The sequence below is a fragment of the Stenella coeruleoalba genome (assembly GCF_951394435.1).
Source record: "Stenella coeruleoalba genome assembly, chromosome: 16".
NCBI classification, from domain to species: domain Eukaryota; kingdom Metazoa; phylum Chordata; class Mammalia; order Artiodactyla; family Delphinidae; genus Stenella; species Stenella coeruleoalba.
In genome coordinates, this window is record NC_137162.1 from 63,263,226 (window position 1) to 63,278,888 (window position 15,663).

Here is a 15,663-nt window from a genome sequence, read left to right on the forward strand (position 1 = left end):
GGCTCACGGGCTTAGCTGCTCCGCGGCATGTTGGATCTTCCCAGACCAGGGCTCGAACCCGTGTCTCCTGCATTGGCAGGCGGATTCTTAACCACTGCACTATCAGGGAAGCCCCTAATGATTTTTTAAACTAACCTTGCTGACTGATGAATGGATTTTTTTTCCACCACTAGTTCAAATGTTATAAATTCTATTCATATTCATCTAAAAAATTTTTAAACATACACTTCTCAAATATGTTTTTCTGACAATATCTAGAGCAGTGTTTTCCAAGCTGTGGGTCATGACTCTTTAGTGGACCATGAAATCAGTTTAGTAGGTCAAAACTAGCATTTAAAAGAGAAATAAAATTTCATAAAAAATATTTTACTGAATCATAGTGATCCTCAGCAATAACTATATAGGATATATTAACTTTTTAATATCTAAATATTATTTTTGCTACATATAATAAGGTGAAGTATTGTTTTGTTTTATTTATTTACTTGAATATATATATGCCTGTATAGTTGTTTGTACTATAAAATGTTTTTTACTCATGGTCACAGCACAAAGTTTGAAAAACACTGATCTTGGAGTTAATCAGTATCTAAATCCTCCCAACTCCAAACAAAGCATAAAACATTACCACACTTAGTTTATATAGGTGCCCCACCCCCTCCCACTACCTACCCACCCCTGATTTGATAAGAATATTGAATTATACTTATTGTTATTTCAATTAAAAAAATGTAAGTACTCAACTTATTTAAACTTAACAGTAAGGTTGACTAATTTCTTTGCTCACCATGGCCTCGTGTTCCGGACAGATTGGTTCCGGTTTCATATATCTTCTTTCTGGATTACGTCCTTTAGTAATTCTTTCATAGTAGTGCTGTGGGTAGTAAACTTACTGAGTCTTTGAAATGTTGGCAAATAGCTTTATTTATTCTTCCTACTTTGGCTGGGTATAAAATTCTAGATTTTTTTTTAACAGTGATTCTCTTTGGGGTTAGGGGAGAAGAAGGAGGGAGCCAGGGACAATTGGAATTTGGGTTGATAGTTAAAGACTTTACCTACATTATTTAGAATTTTAAACTATTTTCATATATATATATATATATATACATATAGTTACTATTTTGTCACTACTTGTTAATATTTAATTTTTTTAAGATTAAAAAATTTTTTAAAAGGAATGTACTTATATATTCATTGTGCAATTCATAAGTAAAAAGGACACTTACGTGTAAGGGAGAACTTGGATCAATTCTAAATCTTCTAGGACTTGGGCTTCTACCAAATTTGCAGCCATTGAAATACATACTCCAAGAACAGCCAAAAGAGAAGGAAGCTCCGCAAGTCTCTGGATCAATTCCTTGACATGTACAGGTACGACTGTAAGATGGTAATTGCAAGGGAATGAACTGATAAAGTAGGACAATACCTCAAATAGAACATTTCAGGTTCATATAACTATAGAAGTATAGATGGATAATGAAATCATTTTAACACATCTATTTTATTACTTATTTAAAGTAGTGTTATGTTAACAACACAAGGCTAACTGCACTTGAATATAACTAAATCTTCAATTGAAATGTTTGTTCAAGATTGTAAATACAAATAAAAGGCAACAAACTATACAGATCTGATATATCCATAACTTGTTTGACTTGGAGATGTCCAAGGAAGGGAAATAAAGGGCCTGGATTTTAATCCAAGATTGGTTTCCTGTCAGAAGTGAAAATTAAAGCATCTCATTATCTCTTTGGACTTCATCCTTCCTTTGTAAAATGACATTGATATACTACTGTGAGGACTGATTAAGGATAATATGTGTTGTATGTGAAATCACTTTGTCAATTTTAAAGAAAGCCTTTATAAATGTCATGAGAAAAAATTGAGGAGGAAGCTCGTTTCGTTCAGCGACTGAGTAATTTTATAACCTTGGGGGCATTTCTGAAACCCCAAAATGACTCTATACTAAGGATGACAATGATAAGAACATACACACAAAGATGTGAAACCAAAGAAGGAATGTACACCCTTGTGGTTCCTATTTGCATAATGCTTGAAACTTCTAATAGTATGGAATTAGTACTTATATGACTTAAAAATACAAACAGGGACTTCCCTAGTGGGGCAGTGGTTAAGAATCCCCCTGCCAATGCAGGGGACGCGGGTTCAATCCCTGGTCCGGGAAGATCCCACATGCCGCGGAGCAACTAAGCCCGTGCGCCACAACTACTGAGCCTGCACTCTAGAGGCCGTGAGCCAAAACTACTGAGCCCACATGTCACAACTACTGAAGCCCGCGAGCCTAGAGCCTGTGCTCCACAACAAGAGAAGCCACCGCAATGAGAAGCCCGGGCATTGCAACAAAGAGTAGCCCCTGCTCGCCACAACTAGAGAAAGCCCACACGCAGCAACGAAGACCCAGTGCAGACAAAAATAAATAAATAAATAAAATTAAATTACTTAAATTAAAAAAATACAATTAAAAAACACACGTTTTTAAAAAACAGTGAGTAAAAAGAATATAGAGATTTAGAGATCAAAACTGTAAGTATTTTTGGACTCCCCTGGTGGTCCAGTGGTAAAGAATCCACCTTACAATGCAGGGGATGTGGGTTTGATCCCTGGTCAGGGAACTAAGATCCCACATGTTGCGGGGCAGCTAAGCCCGGGTGCCACAACTACTGAGCTCACACACCTCAACTGGAGCCGGCGTGCCGCAAACTATAGAGCCCATGTGCTCTGGAACCTGCGCGCCACAACTACAGAAGAGAAGACCCACACGCCACAACTAGAGAGAAGCCTGAGAACCACCAGGAAGAGTCCGCGTGGCACAACGACAGATCCCGCACACCTCAAAGAAGATCCCACGTGCTGCAGCTAATACCCAACACAGCCAAAAATAAATAAAATCTTAAAAAAAAAAAACTATAAGTATTTTTAGTTGTGAAAGTCAGGAAAATGCCTGATATATTTGAATGTAAAAAGGATCATTTAAGACACTATGAAGGAAAAAAAGGAAGGAGGAATAGTTTAAATATTCTAACTTCCACTAAAATGGAATATATGCTTTTAAAGGGGCAAAAGATTACAATAACTTGAAAAGGAAGAAAAATAGGATATAAATAGGATCAAAGAAGGTAAATTTGAAATTGCAGAATTTCAAAGAAGTTGCCAAACAAGTAGAAAAATGTAGTTTAACTCTTAACTGTGAGACCTAAAAGTTTCTGTTAAACAGTCAACATCACCAATGATGAGACAAATAGACTTAAAATAGCTCCTAATATTATGGCCTGCCAATAATTCCTGAACTGAATTAAATCAGGAAGAAACAATCCTACAATCCAAAATTGAGCAACAGTCTACAAAATTAGCCTGTCCTTTTCAAAAAGGAAATGCCACGAAACACAAAAAAAGACTCAGATAAAAGGATTAAGAGACCCAAAAGACAAAACAACTCAATCCATAAATCATGGGTAGGGGAAAATTAGTATGAAGTATTACTGGAGAATAGATGATATTTGAATTAGAGAATAGCATTTTATCTAAGTGAAACTTCCTGGTTTTGATAATTGTACTGGTGTTAAGTAAGAGAATGTCCTCATTCTTAGAAAACACCCTCTGAAGTATTATTTAGGGGGAAAAGTCATAAAGTTTGCAACTAGTTCACAAATTATTCTGAAAGAAAGTATAGAAAAGCAATAATGATAATAACATGTAAGCTTATGTGTATGTGTGACCATGTGTATAAATGTATGTAACAAATCATTAACATTTGTGGAATCTAGGTAAGGGGTATATAAGAGTTCACTGAAATATTCTTGCATCATTTCTGTAATTATAAAATTTTTTAAAAGTGATAGGCTAGATATACATTGAGTGATATAGAATAAAACTATTTATGAATTCTTGGGAAAAATAAGTTTATATGTATATCATTTAGAACTGTTTCTATACAAGAGGTATTTTATTATTGTGAATCCACATAATAAAATAGAAACATTAAAAATGATGTATACAACTAATATGTATAAAATAGATAAGTAATAAGAAAGTGCTATATAAAAAACAAATAAAATAAAATTCAAAAATTCAAAAAATAAGTGATGTATACATACTTGGGATTAGGAAGATTAACAAAAATATAATGAAATGATTTTAAACATAAAGGAATGTTCTGGAAGGTACACAAATAATCTTGTGTGGAGGTTAGAGAGTGAATGATATATATTTTGTTTATAATTTGTATAATGACATTTCTTTTAAAAAAGAAAGAACTTTATGAGGAAAACTACACAAAACACTCTTGAAGAACATAAAAGTAAACTTTAACAAATGGAAAGAAAAATCATATTATGGGACTGGAAGATTCAATATCATAACAATGTCAGTTTATTCTAAGTTAATTTAATGCAATCCCATTAAAAATACCATTAGATTTATCTTAAAACTAGACAAATTGATTATAAAGTTCATTTGGAAGCACAAAGATAAAATAACAAAGAAAGTCTTGAAAAAGAGCAAAAATAGTGAGCTAGCCTTACCAAATATTAAAATATATTATAATGCCTCTATAACTTAAAAAATGTGGTACTGGTACGTGAAAAGACCAGACAGTGATACAGAATTCATATAAAAGAGAGGACTCCATTATATACAGTTTTTGTATAAGGTAGTATTTCAAATCAAGGGGAAAAGAAGTACTCTTTAGTAAGTAGTATTGGGATAAATGGAAAAAAGAATAGAAATGGATCTCCTCTTCCCACTTCTGTCCAGCATAAATTTGAAATGCATCAGAGATTTACGTTTTAAAAATTTCAAATTTCAACAATAAAAGAAAACACGGGTGAATTATTCTATAACTCACGTGAGAGAAAAATGTTCTTAAATACCACTCAGAATTCAGACACAATAAGGGGAAACATAGACACAATAAATTACATTAAAAAGAAAACGTGCAAAAGGTGACATAGCAGAAGTAAAAAGACAAATATCAAAGTGGCAAAAGCATTTAGAATTAAATCGCAAAGGGAGAGAAAAAACGAACACTCCTTTTGAAATAGGGGGTAGAATAATTAACAGATGGCTGACCATAAAAAAGGACAAAATAATGCCATTTGTAGCAACATGGATACAACTAGAGATTATCATACTAAGTGAAGTAAGACAGAAAGAGAAAGACAAATACCATATGATATCACTTACATATGGAATCTAAAGTACGACACAAATGAATAAACCTACAAAACAAAAACAGACTCACAAATATAGAGAACAGACTTGTGGTTGCCAAGGGGTGGGGGAGTGAAGAACTGGGAGTTTGGGATTCGCAGACGCAAACTGTTATGATATAGGATAGATAAACAACAAGGTCCTCCTGCATAGCACAGGGAACTATATTCAATATCCTGTGATAAACCATAAATGGAAAAGAATATGTATATATATACATATATATATAACTGAATCACTTTGCTGTACAGCAGAAATTAAAAACAACATTGTAAATCAATTATACGTCAACAAAATTTAAAAAATAAAAAACAAACAAATGGCAAATGCTCTTAACCATATGAAAAAATACTCTTATTCATAATATGAAAAATTCAAATCAACGTAAACTGATGAGATTTATCCTCTATTAGATGGGCAAAAACTCAAGTTTGACAACATTGGAAAACTGTAGAAAAACAGATATTCTCTTACAGTGCTATAGGAAATGCAAAATTGTACAATTCCTTATGGAGGAGCTGTTCCTTTATAGAAAAACCTCTCTCCTCCAGACTCCAGGGGTGAGAAGGATCAGGTACCAAAGAGAGAAGCAAGAAAAGAATATTCTAAAGGAGAATATCCTAAAATGGTCTTAGCCCACTATGAAACCAAGTCTCTCGTTAAAGAAATGTTCACTCTTTAGTTGCACAATACCTAAAATTCTGTTCTCCCATATAACATATGTAGTTGGTAGTTAATTTAACATGATATAATAGACTGAATGGCAAAACAGTACAAAACAGATTTGATTACTTTTCATTGAGAGTGCATCTTCGGTCTGTGGGATGACCATTGTATGACTTTAGACTTTCCGTAAGCTGCGAGTACAATTTGTCAGCCATTGGAAGAGGGATGCCGTCCCATACCATGATGAGCACCACCATCACAGCTGTTGGACAGTGGTGGCCTGCACGCTGTCGAACGAGACAAAGAACTTTCTCTTCATCGCTGCTTCTTCTTAAAACCTGCCAAAGCAGAATGCATACATTTATGGAAAACAAGAAACCTAATATTGAATGCAGTGGATATTGTTTTTAAAGCTCTGCATCATTACATTTTAGTTTTTAAAAAATTACTATTTCTTAAAGGGTTGAAGCCTATAGGACCTTCAGGTGTTAGACTAGCTGCCTCCATACAACTCATCACAGGGTATCCAAGGTTACTTGACTAACAAACAACAGGCAGAAATCTGTGGAAGCAGTCTGTGTTTTATCTCACTGTTGATACAGTATTGCAAAACAGACAACAGAAGATCCCATGGAAAAGAGCCTAATTAACTCATCTGCTCTTCCATAATTGCCACAACAGGACAAATCTAGCTAGATAGAAATAACCTAGTACTCCCAGCATTAAAAATAAACTCTGAGCGCTGTATTTAGCATCTGAGGAAAGTTATTGATGTTTTCCTTGGGCAAATGGTTTTGCCATATAGAATAACTAATACATAAAGCAATACTCCTGCAATTCCTGTGATTTTTTTCCATGCTATCACAGGGATTTATCATACCCAACTTATCATAAGATTAAGGTGGTCTACCTGACAAGGAGAATGCAAATTACAACAATTCATTTTGAATATTTATCCTTTTATCTTACACTGCATCATAACCATGAGTTGCTAAAAAAGGATTCCTAAGTATTTAAAATACTGCCCGGTGGTCTTAGTGTTTATCCTAGTGTTTATTTTCTTAAATTACATTAAAATATTGACATCATGTAAAACCATCCAACTATGTTTAAAAGTCCCTCCATATATCACAAATTTACAGTGAGACTGATCACATTAATCAGTAAATGATGAAACTGCCCACCCCTGTGACGAGAATGGAGCACCCAATAGCATAATTAATATTCTATTTTTGTTGCTATAATATTACAAAAACTTGAGATGAAACTTCTTAAGATGTTAGTTACCCAATATCACTTTCTTCTGTCACTCCAGATGGTTAACAATCATTGCTACCAAGGCATCCCTTGAGTAGAGTTGGCTTTAGGACCTTCCCCCTAAACACAATTACGTATATTAAAATTTTTTTCTATATTTATATGTCCTTTAACAGCCAAATAAGAATACATTTGCTTTCAAATAAGCTCAAACGCAAAATGATATATTGTAGCAAACAAAATTACACCAGATAATCTTCATGTTGTCAAACCAACAAAGTTATAGTGATCCAGTCTTTGTGTGGGAAATGCTAAAATGCTTTGTATTCATTGTATTTGTGCCTTTGTCAGATCTTGCATATTTCCTTCAGTGAATAATGGAAAACTAAACATAATGAGTCTTTAAATTCAGATATAGGTTTAATAAGCTGCTTAAGTATTGCTATGATATGGATATTTATGTCCACCCCCCAATTCATAAAATAAATCCTACATCCCAACAATGGTATTAATAGGTGGGGCCTTTGGGCGGTGATTAGGTCATGAGGGGGAAGCTCTCATGAGTGGGATTAGTGTTCTTATAAAAGAGACCCCACAGAGCTATGCAGCCCCTTTTACCATGTGAAGACACAAAGAGAGGAGGGATCACCAATCATGCTGGCACCCTGATCTTCAAGTTCCAAACCCCAGAACTGTGAGATATAAATTTCTGTTGTTTATAAGCCACCCAGTCTGATATTTTCTCATAGCAGTCTAAAAGGAGTAAGACAAGTATTAAACCTGTATAAGACCTTTGAAAACTATAAACATATTATTAAAAGAAATTAAAGAAGACCTAAACAAATGAAGAGAGATACCATTTTCATGAAAGAGTAATTATTATAATGACGTCAATTTCCCCGAAATTGGTTTCCAGATTTGATACAATTCCAATCAAAACCCTACCAGAGGGACTTCCCTGGTGGCACAGTGGTTAAGAAACCACCTGCCAATGCAGGGGATACAGCATCGATCCCTGGTCCGGGAAGATCCCACATGCCGCAGAGCAACTAAGCCAGTGCGCCACAGCTACAGAGCCCATGCGTCTAGAGCCCGTGCTCCTCAACAAGAGAAGCCACAGCAATGAGTAGCCCCCGCTCACTGCAACTAGAGAAAGCCCGCGCAGCAACAAAGACCCAACACAGCCAAAAATAAATAAATAAATAAATTCATATATATATATATATATATATATATATATATATATATATATATATATACATAAAACCCTACCAGAATTAGTTTTGTTTGGGGGTGGAATTGACAAACTTGTTGCAAAGTTTATATGGAAATGCAAAGGACCAAGAAGTGACAAGGAACAAAGACAGAGAAAGTGATTTACCAGGTATCAAGATCTACTGTAAAGTTATAGTAATTAAGATACTCTAGTATTAGTGCAGTGACAGACAAGGAAATCAATGGAACAAAACAGATCCATATAAATATGGTCACCTGACGTATGACGAAGTTGACACTGCAGTGAAAGGCAAAAATCAGTCTTTCAATAAATGGTACTGGATAGACATCCATATGGGAAAAAAAAAAAAGAATCTTGATGCCTACTTCACACGAGTGACAAGTTATATTGTAGATCTAACTATGAAAGGTAATCATTAAGTTTTTAGAAGAAAACACCTTCAAGACCTGGAATAGTATAATATTTTAAAATAGATTACCAAATTTAATAATCCTAAAGGAAAAAGTTAAGAAGGTGGAATATATTAAAATTAAGAACTTCTGTTTATCAAAAGCATTAACTAACAAAAGATTAAGTATAAAGGCAATCAATACAGTGGGAGACATAGCTGCAATATATATAATCGACAAACTATTCTTACCCAAAATATATAAAGAACCTCCTCAAATGAGTAATAAAAGCAAAGTAGAAAACTGGCTGAAAAAATTAAATAGGCTCAACACAAGACAATATCCAAACAGATGTTGAGCATATGAAAATATGCTCAACATTATTAGTCATCTAGCAAAGTAAAAAAACTTAAAAGCACTACATATGTGGGTGGGATTATAAAACGGTGTAACTGCCATGGAAAACAGTATGAAGTTCCTCAAGAAATTAAAAATAGAACTACCATATGACCAAGCAATCCCACTTCTGAATATTTATCCAAAAGAATTGAAAGTAAGGTCTGAAACAGATATTTGCAAACCCATGTTCATTGAATCACACAAAGGAATATTATTCAGACTTAAAAAGTAAGGAGGGCTTCCCTGGTGGCGCAGTGGTTGAGAGTCCGCCTGCCGATGCAGGGGACATGGGTTCGTGCCCCGGTCCAGGAAGATCCCACATGCCGCGGAGCGGCTGGGCCCGTGAGCCATGGCCTCTGAGCCTGCGCATCCGGAGCCCGTGCTCCGCAACGGGAGAGGCCACAACAGTGAGAGGCCCGCGTACCGCAAAAAAAAAAAAAAAAAAAAAAAAAATAGTAAGGAAATCCTGTCATGTGGCAAATGGATGAACCTTGAGGACATAATTCAAAGTGAAATAAGCCCATGATAAAAAGACAAACACTTTATGATTTTACTTACAAATCATATTCAAAGTCATAGAAACATAAAGTTGAATGGTGTTAGGGGCTAGGGCCATAGAAAAATAGGAAGTTGGTTTAAGGGGTATAGGGTTTCAGATTCGCAACATGAAAATGTTCTGGAGATCTGTTTCACAACAATGTGAATATACATAAAACTATTGAACTGTACACTTAAAAATGGTTAAGATGGTAAATTTTACATTATGTGTTATTTTACCACAATAAAAAAGAGAGGAAAGTCTTCTTTAAAAAAGCACTACAGACCCAGGAGATTGTCTAAAATGGAAAAGATAGAAAATGTCAAGTGTTGATAAGAATGTAGAGCAACTGGAACACTGGTACATTACTCATATGAGAACGTAAAAAAACGATAACCACTTTGGAAAACTATGTGTTAGTATCAACCAAAGCTGCACATATGCATATCCCGCCCCCTCAGCAATTCCACTTCTAGGTATATAACAAACAGAAATGTATTCTTATATTTCCTAAAGATAACACCACTATTGATGACGACCCAAAACTGGTAAAAACCCAAATGTTAACCACCAGAAGAATGGCTCAACGAGATGAGAATGATCTACAGTTACAAGCAACATGGCTTAATCTCACAATTATAATACCGTGAGGAAGACGACAGAAGACATATGCAGAAGAATACATATTAGAAGACTGCATTTACATACAAAGTTCAAATCAGGCAAGATTAATCAATAATGTTAGAAGGCAGGAGAGTGGTTACTCTTTAGGGAGTAGCTAGTGACTGGGAGGGTGCAAGAGTACTTCTGTAATATTGACTGCTGGTTACACCAGTGTGTACACTTTAGAAAAATTCTGTGACCTTAGGGATTTCTGAAGTCTTCTGCATGTATATCACACTAAGATTAAGAGTGTACCTTAACCTAAATTTAAAACAAAAAACAGAAACTGCTTAGTCATTTACTGGCTCAGGACATTGTAGCAATTTTATTAACCTTTCTATAGGAGCACAGACCTCGGATCTAATAAATATTACCCACTATTTTATGTCTCTTTATTACTGTATACTTGGCTCCTGAGCACAGAACTCAGCTTATGGGAGGCTCTCGTCAAATATTTGTTGAACGAACCCACAAAAACCCAATGTGGTTGCATTTTATGAAAATTTCAAAACCAAGTGATACTATTAATAAGACAGAAACTCTCATTTCAGAAACAGATTTTAAGTGATACGAATAGTCTAAATTTTAAAACTTTTGGAGATAACCACATTTTTTTTGTAACTGGAACAAGTATTGATTGGTAAGCTATTGAAGCTGGGGCCTCATGACAGACTCACTTTATAAATGTATTTGTATTATTTTATTTTTGGCTGCATTGGGTCTTCATTGCTGAGCGCTTACGTTCTCTACTTGCGGCGAGTTGGGGCTACTCTTCGTTGCGGTGCGTGGGATCTCATTGCAGTGGCTTCTCTTTGTTTCGGAGCACGGGATCTAGGCACACGGGCTCCGTAGCTGTGGCTCACGGGCTCTAGAGAGCATGAATGGGCTTAGTTGCTCTGCGGCACGTGGGATCTTCCTGGACCAGGGCTCTGCATTGGCAGGCGGATTCTTAACCACTATGCCACCAGGGAAGCCCAACACTCACTTTAGATGATAAATGATGCACCCAAACATCTGAGTAATGTAATGATCATGACTACTGTCCTGTCACTTTTTAATATTTATTCTTATATTACATGCTATGCAATTGTTATATCTGTGAAACATCACACATTCTTTTAGCACTTGTGCTAAAATCATAACCCAAGTTGAATAATGTTGGAATGAAGAATGTTTAAAATAAATGGCTTTTGTAAATACCATCCACTTGTCTTTTTTTTTTAAATATGTATTTATTTATTTGGTTGCATCAGGTCTTAGTGGCAGGTGGGCTCCTTAGTTGTGGCCCACCAGCTTCTTAGTTGTGGCAGGTGGGCTCCTTAGTTTCGGCTTGCATGTGGGATCTAGTTCCTGACCAAGGATCAAACCCAGGCCCCCAGCATTGGGAGTGTGGAGTCTTAACCACTGCGCCACCAGGAAACTCCCACCATCCACTTGTCTTTTGATATCAGCTTTATTGAAACGTAATTTAAATATCACGAAATTCATCCTTTCAAAGTATGCAATTCAATGGTTATTTGTACATTCAGAGTTGGCCAACCATTACCACCAATATATAATTTTAGAACATTTTCCTTCTCTGAAAAGAACCCCATTAGCACTCATACCAAATTTCTCTCTTTTCTTGGCCACCATTACTCTACTTTGTATTTCTGTAAGTTTTGCTTATTTGGGACAGAGGATATCCTCTAACATGTGACCTTTTGTTTCTGGCTTCTTTTACTTAGCATAATGTTCATTCATGTTTATAGTATTTATCAGTACTTCCTTTTTATTGCCAAATAATATTCCGTTGCATGGATATTCAACTTTATGTTTATCCATTCATTGGTTGCCATTTGGATTGTATCAACTTTTGCTATTATGATTGAAGCTGCTATCAACATTCATGTAACAAGTTTTTATATAGACACATTTTCATTTCTCTTGGGTATATACCTAGGAGTGGAATTGCCTGGCCATATGGAACTGTGAGTCTTCCAACTTTGCTCTTCTTTCTCAAGATTATTCTGGCTACTCTAACATATTTTACTGTTAACTTAAGATAGGACACTCATACATTTAGACATGATGCTGAGAATGTAAACAGCAGCCGAAATCAAAATGACCAGTGATTGGAGATTGGTATGCTCTGAGAATTTATTCCCATACTTAGTATTTATCCCTGTGACCACTACATTTCAATACTTTGTATCACAGAGAAAATTGAAGTAGGATTTCCACAGGAAAAGCCATTCTCATTAATTAATGTATTAGATACAACTTTTCTGATTAAAATTTGTATTTAAAATCCATTGTATTACTATCACCATTTCTCTCCTGAGTTTAAATCGTGCATTTTCTATTTTCTCTAAATTATCATCAAAATTATTTGAGCAAAAGAGTTCTGGGTAGCTATTAAAGCTGTGTCTAATCAAATCCTCCTATAATTTCTAGAGAAATTAACATCAAAAGCAGCTATCAAGGAAAAAAAATACTTCTGCAAACTAATTTGGAGAAGGAAATGAAGACCTTATGCTCTCAATTTTGAAAAGTAGCTGATAATAAACAGTAAGTTTCTAAAGAGCCTAATCAAACATAAGCTTTTGCACAGCAAAGGAAACCATAAATAAGATGAAAAGACAATATACGGAATAGAAGATATTTGCAAACAATGTGACCAACAAGGGATTAATCTCCAAAATATACAAACAGCTCATACAGCTCAATAACAACAACAAAAAAACCCAAACATGCCAATCACAAAATGCACAGAAGAGCTAAAGACATTTCTCCAAAATGGAATACAGATGGCCAACAGGCACATGAAAAGATGCTCAACTTTGCAAATTATTAAAGAGATACAAATCAAAACTACAATGAGGTACCACTTCACACCAGTCAGAATAGCCATCATTAAAAAGTCTATAAATAATAAATGATGGAGACGGTGTAGAAAAAAGGAACCCGCCTACACTGTTGGTGGGAATGTAAATTGGTGCAGTCACTATGAAAAACAGTATGGAACTTCCTCAGAAAACTAATAGAGTTGCCGTATGATCTAGCAATCCCACTCCTGGGCATATAACCAGACAAAACTATAATTCAAAGAGATACATGCACCCCTATGTTCATAGCAGCACTATTTACAATAGCCAAGACATGGAAACAACTTAAATGTCCATTGACAGATGAATGGATAAAAAAGATGTGAGATACACACACACACACACACACACACACACACACACACACACACACACACTGGAATACTACTCAGCCATTAAAAAGAATGAAATAATGCCATTTGCAGCAACATGGATGGACGTAAAGATTACCATACCATGTGAAGTAAGTCAGAAAGAGAAAGACAAATACCATATGATATCACTTATATGTGGAATTTAAAACATGACACAAATGAACTTATTTACAAAACAGAAACAGACTCACAGACTTAAATAGACATAAACTCAAATACATAGAGAACAGATTTGTGGTTGTCAAGGGGGAGAGAGAGTGGAGGAGGGATGGATTGGGAGTTTGGGATTAGGAGAAACAAAAGATGCAAACTATTACATATAGAATAGATAAACAAGGTCCTACTTTGTAGCACAGGGAACTATATTCAATATCTTGTAATAAACCATAATGGAAAAGAATCTAAAAATATATATATATGTATATATGTATGTATAACTGAATCACTTTGCTGTATACCCAAAACTAACACAACATTACACATCAACTATACTTCAATAAAATAAATTTTTAAAAAAAAGATACACGGTCCAAGAGCTGAAAAATAAAATAATTTAAAAAATAATGGACTTCCCTGGTGGTCCAGTGCGTAAGACTCTGTGCTCTCACTGCAGGGGCTCCGAGTCTGATCCCTGGTTGGGGAACTAGATCCCACATGCATGCTGCAACTAAGAGTCCACCTGCCACAACTAAGGATTCTGCATGCTGCAACTAAAGATCCCTTGTGCTACAACTAAGACCGGGCACAGCCAAAATAAATAAATAAATATTTTAAAAATAAATACATAAATAAAGTAAAAAAAAAATAAAAACAGGCCACTGTCAGAAACAATGTAAGAGCAACAAGTAAATCTTTGTATAACCTGAGGAATGAACAATGGGTGAATATCTCTCTTTTTGGTTATACTCAATCTGTGCGGCAATGGATATTCAATGTGTATTGTTTTAGATGTCAGAAATAAATTGATGATATAAATTAAGTATATGAATTTAGATAAAGCAATTAGTAGCCAGGTCCAAAATACTGTCAGGTTAGCAAGACGTTATTCTGCCTAAACATGGTATGCTGCAAATTATAATTACCTGGGAAGCTGATCAAATAATACCATAAGTGAAACCCAAAATTGAACGTAAAGGGTCATTTCCATTAATGGAGAAGATATCAGCAATGTATTTTTCTACTGTGATATTTTTAGGGGCGAATATAAGACACTTGTGAGAGGTTTGTATGAATAAGGGTGCAAAGTAGGGTCATACTCTTTTCTGTTTGGAGAGAGTGGAAAGGCTTCATGGAGGAGACCCTTCTTAAAAGACTGAAAAAGAGTTTGCCACCAGAAAAAAGATAGTACAAAGGCAATTCTAATATTCTTGGAAAACCAGCCTACAAGGCAAGGGTGTTATTTAAGGAAGAATTCCGCCAATTGTATTCATACCAGATGGCTTCTGTGATTATAAGACTCCATTTATTAAATTATTATACATAATTGGTTCTATTTTTGGGATCTCTGACATAAAGATAATGCTTTGTCTGTTTTCAAGATGTAGCTCAAAGGTCAACACCTCCCCAAAGTCCTTCCTGGAACCTCGTCTCCAAAAGTTACTCTTGGTTCCTCCCTCTTTGTTCCCTCTACATGCCATTTTCAAGGGGCAAGTGATAGGGGAGTAGTAACTAGCACATGGATAACACGAGGTATGGCCATGCCTTCTTCACCTAAGAAGACGTATTATAGACAGGCTGCTGACTTCAGTTACTGAGGAGTGATCTTTTGGGGAAAGCTATGTTACCGAGAAGGAGTGTAAGCAACAGTTTGAACAGCTGAAGAAAGGTTTTGAGGATCTAGACTTTCTTTGGCAGTTAAGGTATTAGTGATCATTGTGATAGTACTTTCAGAGAAGTGGAGACAAAAGATCAGTCTGATGATCATTAGTAAAAGATTTCTTAGCATTTCTATGATGGAGTCCCCTTGTCCTGGGTTATAAATTGTTTTGCCTCAACAGCCTCTTTATGTATAGCTCTGAAAAGTACATTGTAAACTATTTCTGTT

General features: G+C 35.3%; 1 protein-coding gene across 1 annotated transcript in view; it reads right to left on the reverse strand.

The window, feature by feature from the left end:
- TET1 (tet methylcytosine dioxygenase 1) overlaps positions 1-15,663 on the reverse strand; it is a gene marked incomplete at its 3' end in the record, with an annotated part of 130,883 nt that overhangs the window by 13,376 nt on the left and 101,844 nt on the right. The window contains exons 7-9 of the mRNA XM_079900132.1: positions 6,022-6,233; positions 1,227-1,377; positions 788-874 (exon numbers count right to left, since the gene is read on the reverse strand). Of these exons, the coding sequence (XP_079756258.1) occupies positions 788-874; positions 1,227-1,377; positions 6,022-6,233 (450 nt within the window). The remainder of the gene's footprint in view (positions 1-787; positions 875-1,226; positions 1,378-6,021; positions 6,234-15,663) is intronic.